Below are 20,836 nucleotides of genomic sequence, written 5' to 3' on the forward strand. Positions count from 1 at the left end.
GGTAATTACGAAGCTACATCAAGGAGACTGTTAGCATTGCTAAGCTTAGCAAAAAGCCTGAAAGCAGGGGGAAACAGCTAGCCTGGCCCTGTCCAAAGGTATAAAAAAAGTCCATGTACAGTCCAGCACCTCTTAAACTCAATAATTCAAATGCATCTCATTTCTCTCAGTAGAAAAGGTGTAACAATGGAGTTTTATGAAAGTCACTGCTCTTGGCCAATAAATAGTCCAGCACATAGATAGATAGATTGATTAATTTGACATTCTTAAAATACGCATAATACCGCCTAACCTGCAGACAGTTGTCACATACAACTACAAACTGCAGATGATTAATACACAATAAATAAGGATTATTATACACAATAAAAAGCCCACAGGTTTATTTATAAGCAGATTGCGTAACATTTCTATGGATCCAGGCTAGCTCTTTCCTACGGTATCCAGTCTTTATGCTAAGCTATGCTAACCGGCTCCAAGCTGTAGCTCCACACCATACCAAAACATGAGTGAAATTAATATTCAAATACACTTCTCTGCAAGAGCGCTAAAAAAATGTGTTTGCCAAAATGTTGAACTATTCCTTTAAAGAAATTTAAAAAAAAAAATTGTTCATTAATCATCTCATTAAAAAAAAAATTCCATCGACTCAAGGGAGCAATGTCAACTTCAAAGCATGTCTCCTTCTAAACAAACTCCTTTCAGGCACGAATGACTCAGAATGTGTTCAACTGCTGTTTCTATCTATCGCGTCACTGTGTGCGGAGTCACGTCATTGCCATTTTCTGTTCACGGTGATGAATATGTGTAGAGAGACTAAGCCATATCTCCACAGCCATGGCAGTGCATTTCTTATTACTATATAAAATATATACAAATGCTTTTTTTTCCCAATTCCAAAAATGACTTTTTACTCAGATGCTTTGTACAATATTTCTCTGCAACTATCCAGCAAACATACAATAGACATCCTTCACCATAAACCAATAAAACCAGTTACTGTATATCTTGATGCAGATATTGCCATACTTGTGTTTGCAAAACTATTGCAAGATTCTAATAAAACTGTTCAATTCATCATTTGATGTGCTGTAATTTGTCCATGTGCGTGTGTGTGTGTATATGTATGCATGGTCTGTAGGTGTGTGTGATAAAAATTGTACAATGAGACAGAAGGAAGGGAAACGTGCCCTGAAAAAATGGGCTGTTTGATGTGGGTAAATTCGAAACAGCTGCATTTGGTGGCTGGGGAGGATAATGAGCCAAAAAAAACACAGCGTGGAAAAACAAAAATGATATGGAGCAGCAGAAGGTACAGCAGTCAAAGGGAGAGCAGATGAAGAGACCAAAGAGAAATGGAAAGAGAAGAGAGAGAAAATGACAGCGATAAAGCATGCAAGGATGAGGCTTTTGCTGTAAAACGGTGCCTGTGGAGAAAAATCACCATTAACCTTGTTAAAGGCTGATCCGAAAACACGCCTGCTTTGCCAGACTGTAGAGCAGACAGTATTACTTTTTTTGCTCTTTTTTTTTTTTTTTCTCTCTCTCCGAATCCACAGCCTTCTCCAAATCTCCCCCAGATTTCCAATTGCTTCCACTTGTAGTCGTGCCAGATAAACAGAATCTATTGGATCAGGCTGATTTCACGGCTGCGCCCGCGCACATGGCAGCTTCTGTGGCCCACTCTCTGAGCTGTATTTTTTTTTTCTTCCCTTCACATTCTCTCGTTTATGTTTGAAATTTACTTTTCTACAAATTTCCACTCAGTTCTCAGCCCCAACAATGCATCAAGTCCTATTATGATGATATGTCAGAGGATTTGCCCTCTAAATGAACCAGATGAGGACAGGAATGTAGTAAGTTAGTGTTACTTCCAGCCGTGCACATTTGGGAAATTCAGACACATTTGTGGCACTTAGTTGTGTCATTTGCTCATCGTTAGAGGTAAACTGCTGTAGGCTTTGATCTAAGCTGAGTCATGGTGTTGGACTATGTTTTGAGGCTGAAGGACACTGCGTCATCGGAGGCAGAGGACAGCTGGCACACAGCCAGGACCCTGGGAACAGAGAAATGAAAATGTCCATCTGGGTTTTTAGTCACCTACATCTAGTCTAAATCACATCCCATACTGATAGACTTTGATGCATAATGCATGCAGACACAGAACACCACAGGTAACACAACTTCAAGTGATAATTAAGGCAGCACACAGGTGAACCCACCCAAATTACCATTGTTGTTCATCGCGTCGTCTTCCCAAATTTAGAAGGAAAGATAAATGCACGAAGAAAAACTGAGTTCATCAACAGATTCTTATTACACTGCCAGAAAAGACTGCAGAGTAGAAGAGGTAAAAGGAAAAAGGAGGAAGGAAAGTTGGAGAGGGACATAGTTTTACTCCTGAGACACAGACAGGTAGAAGAAAAAGGGAAAATGAGGGCAGATAGAGCAACATGGCACGCTCTCTGACAGACTGTCCAAAGCAGAGTGAGAGGCTAACACTGGATGTCTCTATGATTCAGCAGTATTCTGGCAGAGGGAAGAGGATGATGTAGGGCCCCCGGGGTAGATGATGGCGGTGGGGGTGATAGTGGGGGAATATTTTTGCCCATCTCATTAGCTCCGACTTATTTCATTATGTAATCATCGCTTCTGCGGTTGCTTTAGGGAACTGGTGGACATATGCGTCGCACTGAATGAAACCACAGCTTCAACCTTTGGTATTTTCAAAGAGGACACAGTGTGTGTGTGTTTATACTTCTAGATAGTACAGGAGTACCACACTCACTAAGTGTGGTAGCGGACTGATGGTAATTACATAACTGAGGCCAAAGCACAAAGTCTTGAGGCCATTCTGTGTGTTAATTAATTACAGAGATGTAGTGTGAGAAATAACATGTGTGAAGCTGAGATGATAATACTGTAGATCAGGGAGGTGGATTACTGTGTGTTTCCACTCTAGCAAAGATCTGTTATCAATCCCCATTTTGGAAAGTTATTTTAAAAGTAACTTTAAGTCAGATGGACCAGTGCAGGTCAACATAAAGAGGAAGGCTAACGTTACACTACATGGATCACTGTAACAGTACTGGCTGCAGAATGGATCCTCATTCCACCAGTCACTTTAATCCTAGACTCTGTGGGGAACTGGGTCCTCCGGGTGACACAATAGACAAGTCATCACAAAAAAAGACATAGTGCTAGATTTCACATTTCAAATGGTAAGTTTCCCCAAATATAAACTTGACACCTATTATTATTCTCATTCAGAAAAATGTGGTCATAACAATGACTGCCGCGCTTTCCCCTTTCTTTCTTTTTTGGTCCACAGAGTTAATGTTTTATTTTGGTAAACAAATTGTGGAATGTTTGCTTAAAGTACTATATATGAAATCCATGCCTAAAATGATAATAATAAAGTTTTACCGGGCTTTTTCCAGCTTTAATTTGACAGGAAAGCTAGGTGAGAAAGGGGAGAGGAGGCATACATTAAGGCATAATCATATGTGCGCCTGCTCTACCCACTGAACCAACCCGGCCACAATAATACCATTTTGATTGTTAAATAAAATCTTTGATAAGACTATAATCTGTTAAATTATCATTTAACAATTTATGTTAAGAGAAAAAATAATGATACAGTAAAGAACAAAAGGAAGCTTTATTTGTTTAACATGGATCAAGAGGATACCCAAAGTTATAAAAATGATAGAAGGCCCTTTACAAAAATCATAAATCAATGTCTTAAATTATTGCCATTGAAAAAGACTTCTGAGCCAAAGCTCTCAGAAAAATTAAAGTGTCTTCTTGAACAGCTGATGGATACATTGTAATGCAACATGTGTACACGCTAAAACCAATCGATATGAAAACCTGTCCATCACTTAATGGAGGCTTGTAAAAACATACTTGGCAGTCATAAACTCTTTTAATATTTAGGTTATATACACTAAACAGTGGTAAAACTTTGAAATACTGCATTATGTAGTCTTATAAGATGTTGATTTCTAATCACTTATACCGACTTGGAGATTAAATAATGCAAAACGAAAGATTTGACTTGGTTGGAGTGTCTCATTTCTCTGCTCAGAGGAAACTGAGCGATGTTTAAAAAAAAACAAAGCTTTGAAAACAAACATAACAGATCAATTCACAGGAAAGAAAAACACTTGGTTTCAATCAGTACTACCTATTTAAATGTAACTCTGCTGTCTGATGCTAGTGTTTAACACGAGAGGTTCATCAGTCATCAAAGAGAAGTTTCATCGTGTTTCTGTAAAGGAGTGCACCAAGAACCAAACAATACAGAGTGTATTTAAAATTCAAAAGTCATGCAAACAAAGTGCCAATTAAATAAAATAAAATTACTATAGCGATATGCTTCATTTTGAGTATCCAAATGCAACATTTTAAAAGTGAAAGCAGTAACACTCTTAATTCATTTCCATACATACCCGTACATCCATTTACACTGGCTGTTTGAAATAATAAGGCACGGTTCAGTACAGTATGTCTAATCTTTTAATAGCTGAAAACACACTGTGCATCATTGTCGAGAAGGTCTAAAGCTGCTGGATTCGGTGCAAACGTAGCCTTTAACAAAAACGGATTACAGTGACTTGAAGTGCTGACATTCTTCCTTACAGTTTCTGAGGAAAGCTGTTTGACTTGGGAGCTCATGGATACCATGTATAACTGGGGAGAGCGAGACCTTTGACAGAGAGACGCTCCCTCTCTAGTGCTGCTATAAAAAGTTACCTAGATGTTTAGAGGTTACAGCATCTTTGTATACAGCAGAATATTGTAAGTGCGAGCCCATTCGGAGATTTCAATGCCTAAATCTAAGTAGATACTCGACCAATGTCAATTCAAAAGAAGAAACATGCTTGCACATGTATCACAAATGTCTACTTGCCAGCCAAAAATGGATTTACTTGTGTATCAAGAATGGTCCACCGGTAATAGTATATTGTCACTTGCTTGAGAGAATTCAGAGATTTGGGTAAACGAGGCTCTATGGTGAATGTCAGAGTTGATGCACATTCATGTCTGCATATTTTTTTGCTGGTGTATTTGATAACTTAAACCATAAATATTTCCATTTGGGACTACAGTATCTCCACATAGTTTTCAGGGATGAGGCCTTTCTTTCCCTCCAGCTCGCCCTCCAGCCAGCCTGGCTCTCTTGACTGGGTCACTGCAGGAGAGGACACAGCGTCACCAGGGGGGAAAGCAGCACAGGGAGGGTGAGGGTGGAGGACAGACAGTGGACACAGAGCCTCTGGTGAGTATATACAGCATGAGCACATGTGTCAGAGCGAACAGAGTACAGTTCTGAAGAGGATACAGTAATTATGTGGTTACACTAAACTCCACTGTGACTCATTTTTATATCTACTGCACATTTTGAGTTTGTTTCTGGATCTCATTTTGCTAAAATGTCACCCTAAACTTAACCTCAGCTTCAAAACGGGGCTTTTCACTGACAGATGTGTCAAGAGCACAGAGCATTTCTGTGACACGCCTTCTCAAAATGCTTCCAGGATTCTTGATCTACATACAAAGGGAGCCAGTTAAAAATGTGTGCATTTGCAAGTCATCAATTACATGGATTAAATGGGCCAAATCAAGACAAAGACTAATTCAATACTTATTTGTTTTTCTTGTAACATGTCTCATCTGGCCTCAGGAAGCAAAAATGTGTTTACTGACTCTTGTGTCTACTGAACACAACATGCACAAGGAATGTAAAAGTCCAATATTTTGTAATCAAGTGTAATCAAAACAGTTGACACACCACCAACATTCAAAGCAGGCTTTCAACCTGCTTTTCCTACCAAATTGACTGACAGGTGTTCTAACACCAGGGCTACAACAAGGAAACAACTCATTATATATTATTATGGGTTTTTTAAGTTGTTTTTGCTTGTTTCCATTAAAATGAGAAACAACAGAGAAACAAAGACAACCATTCCTATCTGAGTGAGTACATTAACAAACTGCTATGGGAATATTTTTGCAGCTATTTTGAGTATGTATGTATGTATGGCCAACTGTAGTTTTTATAATCATTGATTAGGCAAATCTTAATAACGGCCATCCGTAGAACGAAGTGTAAACTTCATCTACACTCATTGCACTTTTTCTACTAAGCACAACTAAAAACCTTAGCCCGGGTACTTGTTTTTACACTCGTACCTGTTTTTCAAAACTTTTATGTTTTTTTAACTTACACATTAAAAGGTGCTCTTAGCAATGGCACGCGTTTTTTAGGTTGCAACATTTTTTATCACAAACAGCAAAAATCTCCTCACTGTCCGCTAGCTGCCTGTCCCCAGAACACACTGTAAAAAAAGCAGTCTGTGTAGACAGCCCCAGCTCCAAAAAAAAACAACAAAAACAAACTGCGCCAACCTGCAACACGAATCATAAAAAACTGTCCCAGCCTATAACCAACAAGGAGGAGTTGGTTGAGTCATGAATGTGCATTGTGGAAGTAGCCTAAGTGCTAACGCTGCTGCGGTGATGGCTCAACCAACTCTTTTTTGTCAGTTATAGGCTGGAACGCTGCAATTTATGGTTTGCAAGTTGACCCAGTTTGTTTTTGTTGCCGTTTGTGTCTACAGAGACCAAATTTTTGAGGTGTGTTCAGGGGACAGGCAGCTAGCGTATAGTGAGGAGATGTTTGCTGTATGTGACAAAACTTTGTTGTAGCCTAAAAAACGTGTGACATCACTTACAGCACCTATAAGGCTGCATTCGGTAGTGTATATATATATATATATACATATATATATATATATATACATATATATACATACATATATATATATATATACATATATATATATATATACATATATATACATACATATATATATATATATATATATACATATATATATATATACATATATACATATATATATATATACATATATACATATATATATATATATATACATATATACATACATACATACATACATAAATACATATATATATATATATGGATAAGGAAAACATCATAGTGTTGTCAGTCAACATGTCAGTCACTTAATTTGAAGCCTGATTAAGTGCACAAAACTTCATTTAAACTCCGCGAACTCTGTATCGATCTATTTACCATCTTTCTGTAATACTTTAACTAAACAAAACAGGTAAGCGCCAAATTTTTTATTTAAGAATACAAAAATGGCCTCTAGAATATAATCTAATTTTGTTTTTGAAAATTTGACACTTGATTGATTTTGTGTTTATTAATATTCAGATGATAGGAGTTTGTTTTTATGAGTTGAAGTTGAGTTGTAATAAATACAATGTTGCCATTGTGGGCATTTATCTTAACATGAACTCAAAGAAACATTGTTGCCTGTAATGTGCAGGCATCAAAATATAAAATACTGTACGTACAGTAGATAGAAAAATGATTGAGGTGAGGTTTCAGTTGTCCAATCCTTATGCATTAATGTCAGTTGTTGATGTTTAGATCCTAACTTTAGATCATTATATCTTTCAGGGCAAATAGTTTACTTGAAATCTGCAGAGAAATGTCAAAAAAGATGTGATCACCCCTTTTAAGAAGAAAGAAAAAAACAACCAATAAACTGCAACGCATTGTGCAATGTTATCAAAGACTATAGTTTACCCATAGTTTCTGTGTATCACATAAAAAGGCAAAAAATAGGGACTACAAAATCCTCATTTCCTCTGAGAGTGATTAAAGCTCAGTCGAGCCTCTTCCAGACACACTGAAGAGCAAATCTGTGTCGCCCCCCTCCTCCCTGCCCTGTTCTCCCTCTCCTCGTCTCATCTCTCTGTTCGATTGAAGATCAGATTGGGTGTTCGGTTTTCCTCTAAATCCAATATACCAGGGCTGGTTCTGAGTGAGTGACTGGTGTAGGCGATAACACTTACCGGCGTTGAATATTGCGCCGACCTGGAAGGAGAGCTCAGAGTCGTGCTCAGCTTCACATGGGTACACTGCCTTGGCTTTCCTGCTGGTGACACTGAAAAATGAAGGCAATCAGCGAGCTGGCGGAGCTTTGAGGAGGATTACGGCACAGTTCAATCTGGGCCCGGGGCCTGCTTGTTCATTCACTCACTAGCCTGAAACAGCAGAAATGGGCCATGCTCGAACAGAGGCAAAAGTACTAAGAGAGGAGCTGGCCCGCTACACACTTTTGTCTTGCCCTATGTCTAGTCTAAACAGACTAGCGAGCGATTCGAATCAAACCCACGTGCACCTGTGTGCATGCACAAACACAATGAAAAAGAGCACCGTCTGTAGCAGGTTTGTACAGCGGAAAAGGCAGGCACTCCCAGCAGACACCCATCTATGGTGAGATTATTAAAACGTGGTGTGGGGGACTCTGAAGTAGGTTTGCACACAAACAGAGGTAGAATAGAAATCTCTCACCATGGTGCTTCAGCTTTTATACATGTGTGAACTTAGAAGCTGCATTTTAAATCAGTTTGATGTAAAGAGCACATTCAAAGAAAGCCATATTCATCGCTCTGAAAACGTTAGTAAAAATGCATATTTATGCCAGTGCGCTCCAAAAAACATAAAAAACGTTTCCACAGAAAGGTTGTTTTGCCCACCATAGCAAAGCGTTATCTCGAATGCCAGCAAAATTACCATGTAGAAATTGTGCCTTCAACACACGATGCCCTGATAAATATTTCATATTCTTTCTGCAGAGCAGCAACAATGTAGAATGAGAGAGGAGAAAGAAGATACACAAACTATAAAAAAAAGTTTGTGGTCACAGAGTTGTCAATACAACAATGTTCAGCAGAGTTCTTGCATTCAGAATGGGAAGAATGCACTCTTGTGGAACCGCATTTGAAAAAAATTAAGAATTGTATTTCTATGAAAATAACATGAATGGATTGCCCACAGAATGACCGAGCTATTTATAATTTCCTCAGTAACATCTGAAAAGCACTTAAAATGAATTCATCATTTAGTCTCAAGGAAGCAGAGCTATAGATCAGTGTAATGGGCAGACTGTATACACAGTCCCATCGGGTTCGCTCAGGTACCTCTTTGTGCATCTGGGGTTTGACTGAAAGGGAAGAAGGTTGCTGCCCCTGCTGTAGCTAATGTTTGTGTTGCATTAATATCCCTCAAAGGTAAATCAAATTAAGGGCTGGTGAATATATGAGAAAGTCAGGGAAAATATCGATGTTCAAAGCTGAAAGTAGATGTCAGAGGAGTGAGGGAGTTGGTGGTTCTGTTGAGTGAACATGCAAGATAAGACGAGCAAGCGAGAGTGAAAGAATCCCAGAGTGGAACATTTAGTGAAGATGAGTGCAAAAATGACTAAACGAAAAAGAGATAAAAGCAGGAAAGATTTAGTCAACTGCATTTATCCAGTCGGGAGGACACAGGCAAATAGTCCAAAGAGAAGGAACCCTGTCTTACCTCTCTTCTGGCTTTTCTTTTTCAGAGGCAGCTGTGGTTGAAGCAGGTTGGCTTTCTCCTGAAGCTCCAGCATCGGAGCAGGAGGCTCCTGCTTTGTTGGCCCTGCAGATAAAAAGCACACAGATCCTATGGTGTTATTTATCGACTGAAAACATGGCATATTTGCACTGTAGACTGTAGCATAGCACTTTCCCCTCAAATGCCACTGTCTTCTTTAGATAGACCTGTTGTTATAGAGACAAGGTGTAATACATTTCTACACCGATCCAGAGAACTTGGGGCATAGCTTTGTCAGTGGTAGATTTTGACACCATCCACAACCATCATTTTAACTAGCTACCTCAAGATGTTTTGCCACATCTGTGACATTGCACAAATCAGAATTAAAGAGCAAATAATGATTTATTTGCTCTAACTTGATATATTTGGTCAATTGAAGTCATATGCATTAATAAATTATAAAATATGCTGCTCTGAAATGAGAAAATAAATAATAATAGTAAAGGAGAGTAAGATATCAAAAAAAAAAAATAAACCTTCCATTGTATTCTATTGTACAGGAGCTACAAAAAGGTATAGAATAGTCACATTTTGATTTGCAATTGTGTGCCGGCTGTACACTTATCCCAATAACAAGGACAGCAGAGGTCCATATTATCCTGAAAGGTAATCATCAAGAGAAACGTTGATACAGTTCTTTGACGGTCTGAACTTGAAACTTGTATAAATAATTGTATTTAACCTTCTTTTCTGAAACTTCCTGTGCTACATATTGCAACCCAACTAGTGACAATATTGTAGACTAAACCTAACCCTAAAACTAATTGGCTCAACCTCAACCTGTCAACTCATCTGAAGTAGGGCTGGTCAATAAATTGAAATATGAGACTAGACATGGTCTGAAATATTGTAAAGTGTGATATGACACAAGTGTTGTCTTTTCTGGTTTTAAAGGCTGCATTACAGTAAAGTGATGTCATTTTCTGAACTTAACAGACTGTTCAAACTGTTCTATTATTTGGCTTTACCTACTTAGTCATTATTTCCACATTATTGATGATTATCTTTCAAAACTCTCACTGTGTTAATATTTTGGGAAAGCAGCAATAGTGAACCCTAAAATATTGCCTAAATATTAACATTGATGTAGTTGGTCGAAAATATTGTGATATTTCCATATCTCAGCTCCAGTCTAAAGTACATAGGTCGGTCAGACAGACAAACAAAGAAAATCTTAGTCCAAAATAATCTGAGTTGACTTTACTGGTAGGAAGAGGATTACAAATAAAGAGACAGTCAAGAATAATGTGGATTCTAGAGGAATAATCATACATGGTCCAGTTGTCTGCCTTTTTGTTCTAAGAACAGACAAACAAACAATTGTAATACAGACCTGTGTGCAACCACCACAATGGGTGACACCAAAAGAATGAACCCCATTGATACAAAAATTACACCTTTGTCATCATGAAGTTGAAAATATTAAAAAACGTCATGACGGAGTGTCCTGGAGCCCTATGGTGTCACACTTTATATGGATCTTTCCTTTAATTTGTCACCATATATGTACATTCAGACAATAACACTCTCCCCATAAGATGCACCGTTTAAAGTAGTAGTTGTGCTTTACACTTCCTTGGTGGCAGGGCCAACGAGTCTATTGTCGACCTAAAGGATGGAGGTAGGGGTCTTGGTAAAGGCAGGGTGGAGCAGAGGCGAGCAGGAGTCTAAGCCAGGTATCCCTCTGTGTTCCATGCCTGCCCCAGGGCCGGTGCTAATACAGTGCATAATGAGCAAATTGCTCCTAGCTGCCGCTCCCATAGAGACGTTAATAAAGGCAATTAGAGGGAGCAGCTGGGGAGGGGCTGGAGGTTGAGAGGATGTTGTGAATAGTGGTTACACTGGCATTGGTGAAAGAGAGAGAGAGCAAGGGGAAAATGGAAGGGGATCTTATGTGGACATAGGTGAGCACATGGTACTGGGTTCACGCTTTCTCCCCCCCCCCCCTCTGTATTGCTTCCTCTGCCCATTCCTTCCCCTGACTCCCTCTCAGTGTACTTGTCCATCCCCAGCGGTGGCTGTTCCGTTCGGGCCTGGCCTGACTGTGGGTGATTTATAGCTCTGCAGCAGTGTGGGGCCACTGTGGTGCTCAGCTGCTCCACATCAGCATGGGGGGACAGTGCGCTGCAGTGCAGCAAATCCACTCATTAACCTGGGCCCAAGCACAACCACTGTCTGCCTGGGTCACAGCCAAGATAAGGGAGAGCAGAGGAGCACCAACACTTCACCCACCTGCAGGTGCACCCACTCAGATACACACAAAACCCATGAATACCATACAATTTAATGCATGCACACACATAGTTGAAAAAAACTAAACATATCAAGCTGCTTATTTCAGTTGAAAGAGCAATATACAGATCTGTGAAGATCTTCAAAATAAACAGATAACTAAATTATTATAAACAGTTCAGTGAATGTCACATGGCTGCCCTAGAAACTTGTTAAATGGGGTAAATGGATTCATCCCAAAAATGCTTTCACAATTATTGCTAAGCCAAACCGAGGGAAATCGTTTACCATTTCTCTTCCACAAAAATAGCATCAAGCTTTGAATTGCTCATCCGTTGTTTTCCCACATCACAAGCCTAGCTAAGCTTCCTCTGTAAACATGATTAAATACAGTAAATGGGGGCACGTGTGAAAATGCACTGTATGTGAGGCCCACATAAAAATCCTGCTTGAGATGTTCGTAATATTCACAACAAGTTTATGTGTGACAAGATTAAGAATATTGGGTTGTGAGAATTTTTTATAGGCATATATATCGTAACAAAAAAAGAAACAAAAAGCATCATGCATATAGTACCAAAGTAAAGTGGAACTAGAGATCTTTTGGTATTTTATTATTTCAACCATAAGGGTTATCGCATGTTATCCCACATTGCAGGTTAGTAGCAGGGAGAAATTCATCAACAGGAGTGGACTGCTGCTTCTCATTACTGCAGGAATTTCACCCTAAAGCGTCCAGGCCTTGTTGATCCTGGCGTGGAGTTAACAGGGGATGAGCGGGGCTATCAACTGTCTTTCTATTAAAGGAAGAAGGGCAGCGGTGGGATTTAGTAGTGTTTCTAGTAGAAAGTGGGATCAAACCATCAGCCAAGCGGCAGACCCAATCAACCGCCAGTTTGGGTGGGCAGGAAATAAGCTCTGATCCACCGTTTTATGATCCACAGCTGTCTGCCAGCAAGAGCAATGGATGGCTGGAGGTAGGGCATAGGAGAGGAAGGAAAAGTGGCCAACAAATGGAATCCATCGGGTAGGACTTGAGGCAACAGTACCACTGGGAGAAGCTGTGACTGAATTCAGGGAGAAGAGGAGAAATGAGGCAAGACATCGAAAATGACGGAGATGATAAATCATGCCACAGTCCACAAAGAGGCATTGCATGATATAGTGAGTCAGGATGCATTAGTGTATGACCAGGCAGATTTTGCTGCAGCTATACTGCAGAAAACAGACTAAAATAAGCTGTTTTCCAGGTGCATTTTTGAGCACACCAGAGTGCAGATAATACATTTCTAAGAGTGGCTGGAAGAAATCTAGCAGTTGACTTCCCTACTGCTCCTTTTGGATAGGACTGAAGCCGAAGCCCTGGGTTCCAGGCCAGAGAGGTGCTGTGCTAACAGGTCTCTACCATCTCACATGCTAAGATTTATGAGTGAACAAAGCCAGGGCGACACCCTGTGACATATGGCGCAAGTCTTCATAAAGGGACAGGGGCTGAGACTATAAGGGTAAACAAGATGAATATCTCCCCAATGTCAATACGATTTACACGGCCAACGCACGGCCACCTGTCTCCCAAACAAATAAGAGCTGAGATTTACGACCTCCTCCTGGTTGCTTCTTCCGTCCTCCAACATGATGCCACATATGTGGGAAAGGGCAAAAAAAATACCCACAGGAGAGAGAAAAAAAAGAGTTGGTTACATAAGTAAAATACTGTAGCCTTGTCCATCTAATCCTGTAACTTGGAGAAAGAAATGCTTGACACAGACATGCCTATACACACACAGGTGGGCACATACCCACAGAGGTCAAAGTGAGAAAGGAATCACATTGTCCTCTGTCAAGTTGTGAGATGGATTTGTTTTTATTTTACAGCTTTTTTCAGCTGATGGAGAAGGAGAAGGGGACAGTGAATAAGGGAAAAAAAGTATATTTCAAGGTGAATTTGTAGACATGACACAGCATCAAGTCGAACATCTGCAGCATAACCCAATAATTCATCTCTCACATCAGCATTCAAGACGAGTCATGCGCTGGAAACAACAAAAAGGACCAAGGACTTAGAAGAGAGAGCAAGGAGAGAAAAAAGAAGCCAGTGAGAGGCAAAGCCCTGTTGAAGCATTTCCCATCTAGTATTAGCACAAGAGACAGAGAGAGAAGTACAAACAGTGGCTGACATTTGACCAATAGCTCAAACATTGGGACTGAGACTCAACATTTATTGCACTATTGCTTAATCTATTGTTTTATTTTTGATTAACACTGAAGGATTCTAATTAAGAAGAGATATGGTTATTTGCTCGCTTGTCAATTCACACCGTTCACATATCGATTATTGGTAGTTAATGATAATAAACCTTGCTAAATACTCTTCTTACCAGTATAGTGAACAGAACTACGCCACAACCACACAGTGTAGTGAATGGTAACTGCTACTATGATGCTCTATAGGACTACAAAAAGTATTCAAGCAGTAATTCTACAATGAAGGCATAATGTAATTCTGATTTAATAATCTCCCAGGGAATAAGGAACAAGATTTAAGAGACATTATTTTAAGGCCTTTATTGTTTGTGCTAATAGTTAATATAGGAATTATTTATTCATCTTATTTTGCTGCAATTACAATCATAACCGGCAGTTCTTCATTAAAGCTATAGCGCATAGTTTCTGACGCCCCCAGGATAACATGACGTGAGTAATGACAACAAAAATTACAGCGCGTCTACATGACACAAGCCTTCCGTAATGACGCACAGCCCCCACCCCTCCTCCACACAGTTGCTAGTAGCCAAGGAGCATACAGAGGATTAAAAATGATGACGATGGACTATTCAGAAGAGGTTATTATCTTCAATCGAGTTTCTGCGCACAAAAGTTGCCGGACGACAGTCTTCTGAACATAGCCACACTGAGAAATACAGAGAGAGTTGTGTGGAGCTGAAAGTCTTAATACGCTTAGTCAAGTCTAACTGTAATATTTTTCTAATATGACAAATAACTAGAATAGTCATTATACTTTTAACATTACTACTGTTTGCAAACAATTATGATAGTTTCACCAGAGAATGCAACCACATAAAAAGTCATAACTTCCTACTTTAAAAAATGGCTTTACATTACACTTGTATTTTGCACGTACAGTGAAAGTGCACTTGCTTGAAGTCACAGCTGTGTAGCTTGGTTACAAGCCTGTGATTTGCCACCCCCATCTCCAATATGTTCAGTGATTCATATAGTGAATGAACGAAGTGAAACAAAATGGCAACTTAGTCTGATTATCAGTCTAATAACCGTATTTCGGAAGCAGAGATCAGTTAATTACAACATGCCTAAATCGAACACTAGTGTGTACTAGTAATAGGCAATTTGAGGCGGGATGCCAACCCCCCCTGTAAGCGATGCCCCTTGTCCCCCCACACCCTCCATACCCTAGAGGCAGAGAGAGTGCATGGGCAGAGGGGTTGTTTAGTTGGATAGTTAGTTAGTCTAGTCTAGTCCAGCCTGACTCACTTATCCTTTATCTGACTGGGGTTTGTGCAAGTTAGAATATATGGCCCCAAGCACGGCTCTGAAATATCAGTAGGCTTACTAAGTATTAATAATTATATGGTGCTGACCGTGGTGCTGAAGTAGCAGACAGACTTGTAATTGCGATTTTTTTCTAGGTCCCTTGCTTCTGTAGGTTTCATCTTGGTTCTATAATATTAGCTAAACAATAAAGCTGGGGGGATGGAAAAATAGTGACAAAATATAAAAAAATATTAAATGCCTTCAATTCCTTTTGTAATCATTACAGTGTACACAGCCCAAATTTGAATATAAACCATGTGAATTCATTTATGATTACTTGATTCCCAACCAAAACCTGCATTGTCAGTGGTGTAGTGGTGATTTGGAGCTTCAGCATAATGAACCACTCACCCGGAGTTGCTGCCTGAGCTGAGGCTGTTGCTAAGGAGAACACGGTCACTCTTCTCAGGCATGTCTGAAGCTAAGGCTGAGGCTGAGGCTGAGGACGACTGGGACGATACAGACTCATTGCTGCCCATTGATGTCTCATCTGTAGCTAGACTGGAACCATCTCCCACTGCTGACACTTGGATAAAAAAACAGTTTATTTTAGTTACTTGAATCTTTTTATGTTTATGTTAATTCTACTGTAAAACATTCAGTCTATTCCAGCTTAGTGATGATAGCTTGCCTGATAAAACAGCTGAATAATTTATCAATACATAAAGAAATGCTGCATCAACAGGGGATTTTATAAATCAAACTACTGTCAAAACAAGCGAGACTTGCAACCATCTATGTATTGTTCAGAATATACTTCTGCAGTTATAGCAAGGAACCTAAGTAACACTAAGATCTTTCAAGATCTTTTATTTCAATATTACTGTCAAGCAAAGATCATGCTTCGGGGAGACGGGAGAGACATTGAAGCAACTGTTAATGGTAAACAGTAGCTTGTTTGGACCATTTCTTCTTTTATTTAAAGGCTTTTTGTACTGGACATCATTACTTATGTTTTCAGTTGTGATTTATTAGACCTCAGCTCGGGTTCAATATGGGTGGTGCTATGTTGAGAATTATGTGAGTTCACCAAACTTCATGAACCAATAAGAATGATGAAAGTGTAACTCACAGGAGTGTGTGGGAAGTGTCAATCAAGCATGGTCTGTACATGCCCACACAATCTTGAGAAAGTGGTCGATGCAGGCAAAATAAGTGAAAACACCTGCGTGGGTGGAGCATGGGTGTGCAGGGGCCCGTTTCAGTAAGCAGGTTTAACAAACTCTGAGTCCTGAACTCTGAGTTGATTTACACTGAGGTGGTATTTTCGGAGTGTTTGATTTCAGAACAGCTGCTTTGACTCAGTTTAATCTACTTAAGAGTAGATTGACTCTGAGTTAAGTGCGTGCACCACCACAATGAAACGGCAGCATGAATGGAGCTATGCTACTACGATTTACCATGGCAATAACCACAAAAAAAAACAAAAAAACGTTGGGGTATTTTACCCCTCTAGAACTGGAAATACTCATGCCGTTTAGCTTTCACTAAACCTGCTTTCTGAAACGGGCATCCTAACCATTGAAAATCAAATGTATTATTATTATTATTATTTTTAAGTTGTTCACTGGGCAGATTGCTGGATGAATGTCAATGAAACCAGATAACCAGATTCGTACCCCCTGTCAAAAATTACAAATCGCAATAGCTTTAGGAGCTTTATAGTGATTTTTAGGTTATTGTTTAGCTGGTTCACTCTGATAACATCTTTTTTGACTGTAGTAGGCAACTGTTCTCTAAAAAACCCCTCTAGACTACCTGCGTAGAAGCCAAATATTTCCCTCAGAAGTTGGTAGAGCCCACAAAACAGAGCTAAAAGACAGTGAAAATTGGACTTGCATTTGCCAGGTACACAGAAACACAACTTCAAGTGAAATATATAATGTTGCTCCGCAACGGTTTGTTCACCCTAACAAGTTAAAGAGTTTTTCTTGTTTCTGCTGAACCAAAGTAGCCAAAAACAAAAATCCGATATTGCAAGTTTAAGTAAATCAATAAGAAATACACAACTGATCTCAAATGTTGAGACAACTTACCTTAAAACTATTATGTGGGACTCATATAAAGGACACAAAGATTAAAAAAAGATAATGCCTTTTATCACTGATATTAAAATACTCCATGCTAAAAGCTGGCGTGAGCGGGGTAAAGAGAGGCAATCTGGTAAGCAGATTTGGATTCCTTTTGTAGGGAAGGGAAGGGATTTGTCTGGCCTTAGATCAGAAATTGCAGGAGTTAGATTTTTTTGGGTCACCTGGTAAGCTCACTTGATGCACAGGAGTCTGTCATTGTCTCCCATTTCATCAAGTATCAGAGGAAACTGAAGTTAATTTTAAGCATTACAAAAAAAAAAGGGGACATGTAGTCATAGAGGCAAATCTCCCCACAAAGTGGTTCGTAGTGGTCAATAGGGAACAGGCAGGCTAACAATGAGTGAGTAAATGAATTCAGTACAACTAGCTTAAAAGACAGTTATGCTTTCTAATAAAACAATTCATGCTTAATTTAAGAGCTTGAATTACTATTGAGCACACACAAATTACCAAACAAATGTACCTTTGATACCCGTTGGGCTCTGTAAACTAAAAAAGAAATTTGTATGTTGCATACTTTCTGTAGCACTGAGGTAGTTTATATCTAAAATGGCTTTTTGGTTAGGTTTCTATAATGATTCTAATTATGTATGATCATATAAGTCTTTTGTCAGACTCAGTTCCTTAAATATATCTGCAGTAGAGGGTTGAAAATATACACGTGCACGTCTCTTACCGCTCTGAATGTTTAGGGCTTGTGGATTGTAGACAGCCAGGGGCCGATTCTGTCGACTCTGCTTCTTGGACTGCCTTGTGGGGGCAGATAATACTGGAGCAGCAGGTGAAAAAGGGCATGACTCCGGAGCATCTGCAAAGATCTGAATACACAATGTAAATATAGTAAGTCTTTACCAAAACTAAAAGCACGTGCTTGCAGATACTATGTAGTGTTGAGCAGCAGGATGTCCTCAACTGACCTCACTAAATGAACAGGTTTTGAAACTCACAGGCTTTGTGTAATGGTAGATGAATGGAAAAGGCCATTTGCAGCCACAGCATGTGCTCCTAGGGAGAGCTGAGCAGCTCATTGATTGGACCCTAAAAACTTCATGCGAGAAGATTTTGCTTGTGCCAAAATACACAAAAGCAGCTCCACATGTAACACAATCACATCCCGTCCAGAAATCTGGGTCTAAGTTAAGGTGACATTTCTCCTCAGAGAAATTGACCCACTCTCTGAAAGAGTGCAGAGGAAAATAAACAGGGTTTGGACCTCGAAGAGGGCTGGCCTACTGCCGCTGCCTGTTTACACCGGGGCCGTGTTTACATATAAACTTCAGATGTAGAGTTAAAAGAGAAAAGGGCTGCAGAGGAGAGGAAGTCTCAGCAGAGCCTTAGAAAGGATCACAGACGAGGAGAGGAAGGAGGTAGGGAAGGGAAGGGAAAGGGAAGAGAGAGAGAGAGAGTGGCAGAGAAAGTGAGCCAGAGTGTGAACGGGAAAGGCAGACACAGAGGAGGGGGCACGAGAGAGAAAGTTTGGAGGAGAAAGGCAGATAGAAAAAGTGAGAAATCTGATATGGCTGAGAGTTTCTGCTGCCTCCCTCTCTCCCTCTCGCCTCTCTCTGCAGAGGGAGGTGAATGTAAAACAGAGTCTACTGTTGGTATCTGGGGGTATCAACAGTCTGGAGTGGGACTAAGCTGTGAGGGAAGTTAATGCCTGTCTTTCTGTCTGCTCAACTTTCCCCCTGCTCTAGCACGCTGTACTTTCCAAAATGCTCTTGCTGCATTCTAACACTACATCCTTTATCACCTGGACGGTGTTAGATACCTCTGGGTAGTTTTAGAGACTAGCAGTGTACTCTGTGTTTCTGGTGTTGTTTTAGCACGTTTGTATACCTTGTTGGTTTTCACCAGGCCTCTGTATTCTCTCACACCCCATTTTAGATTTGTGAGCTTGGGTGGAGCTATTATTTGCCACACACATCCTCTTCCGTTTAATGAAACTGGAGGGGTATCTTTTTGACATATAACTCATATGCAAAATAAATATTTTATTATAAATGTTTAGTCAGGCAAAGGACCTTCCAAATATAATCAAATGCATATGATAACCTAAAGATAATCAACCTACTGAAAATGAACAGTAATAAAATGTGTTTAATACTGGTGTGAGCACTTGGAGCGCCCCCTCTTGGGCAAATAAAAGATTCTGGATATTAAACGTCCAATATGTAAAATATTTACTATAATAACTCCAAAAATTACCCCAATGCATCATCAGATATTAAGGAAACATGCCAATCTTTTCTGACAACAATGCTAATTCCAGTATTTTCACCTTTTGTCATTTCTGTTCCGTGACATAATTTCAGTTTGTGTTTTGGCCTGTGTGTTGTTATTAACTACCCAGTTTGACAGCCAGGCCATGTTGCCAGATATACCTGTAAAAACGTAAACCCAGCTCGTTACAGCAGTAACGCTAGTACAGCCATGAAAGCAGCAAACAAAAAAAATGAGATCAACGGAGATATATTCTACCCGACAACCAGGCCTGTGTGTGATTACTAACAAAGTGTGTACGCAGAGTGTAAATTGTAATTTCCCCACTGGGGATTGATAAACAAATTAAAATTAAATTAAATTAAAATTAAGGGACTGACATTTTATGTCATTATGTCAACTTTCGTGTACTCACATTGATTATATAGCTATGGTACCTGAGTTGTTTACATACTTGCAAAAACAAAAAACAATTGAGACACAGCCAGTAAAGTGATCCCAACTGGACCTGGCTAACACCGCCATGCTAACCCTGCTAACTGCTAACGTTACTGGAAGACGAGGCAAGCGGGCCATGGCTGTTGCCGACAATGGTGAGTCATTTTAAGCCAAGAGAGAGGGGGGCTGTAAATTGGGAAGAGAGGACCATGGGTTAGCAGTGTGTTTAGCGATTGTTGCTGTAATTCTAAGCCAATAAAGTGTGTATTTCTGTTGGGTGGAAAAAGACGGCGAGGTTGTGGAATTTTTAGCGGTTCCTACTGTAATTCTAAGCCGAGGAAGTAAGTCTGTCCATCGGGTGGAGAGGACAGCAAGGTTGTTGTGTTTTAGAGGTTCCTACTGTAATTCTAAGCCAAGGAAGTGTGTCTGTTAGCTGGGAACAGAGCTCTGCATGAGGAAGGGCTTTTATGTCATATTGCCAGAATCTAACGTTAGCTACTCCACTGTGCTGTGAAGTAATGTCTTTCTATGTGAGACAAGCGTCAAGCAACATTGTTGTGGATGCTGCGGTCTCAGCTTGGCAACCAACGTGAACTTCGAGTCTGGGGAGGAGGGGGCTGGGGAGACAACACTCCAATATTTTGAATTTGTACTGCAGTAACTACTTTAAACACCAGCTGTCAGTATGACATATTGCACCTTTAAAATGCTGTCTAACTCCTCTGTACATTAACATCTGGGCAAATGGTATGTTGTCCGAAGGCTTGAAGTTTAATGCAGTACACGTCTC

General features: G+C 39.9%; 1 protein-coding gene across 4 annotated transcripts in view; it reads right to left on the reverse strand.

Annotated features, from left to right (window-relative positions):
• Window positions 1-3,642: 3,642 nt before the first annotated feature.
• The window catches only part of arhgap10 (Rho GTPase activating protein 10), a 49,523-nt gene continuing 32,329 nt past the window's right edge, over window positions 3,643-20,836 (reverse strand). For 2 of the 4 annotated variants that reach the window (XM_034857654.1, XM_034857638.1), the window contains 5 exons: window positions 18,065-18,206; window positions 15,647-15,821; window positions 9,431-9,532; window positions 7,918-8,009; window positions 3,643-5,197 (listed from right to left, as the gene is read on the reverse strand). In XM_034857654.1, coding sequence (XP_034713545.1) covers window positions 5,109-5,197; window positions 7,918-8,009; window positions 9,431-9,532; window positions 15,647-15,821; window positions 18,065-18,206 — 600 coding nt within the window. In that variant the 3' untranslated portion in view covers window positions 3,643-5,108. The remainder of the gene's footprint in view (window positions 5,198-7,917; window positions 8,010-9,430; window positions 9,533-15,646; window positions 15,822-18,064; window positions 18,207-20,836) is intronic. The other 2 variants (XM_034857646.1, XM_034857663.1) reach the window with 2 other exon arrangements.

Source organism: Etheostoma cragini, chromosome 2 (genome assembly GCF_013103735.1).
Source record: "Etheostoma cragini isolate CJK2018 chromosome 2, CSU_Ecrag_1.0, whole genome shotgun sequence".
Taxonomy (NCBI): Eukaryota; Metazoa; Chordata; class Actinopteri; order Perciformes; family Percidae; genus Etheostoma; species Etheostoma cragini.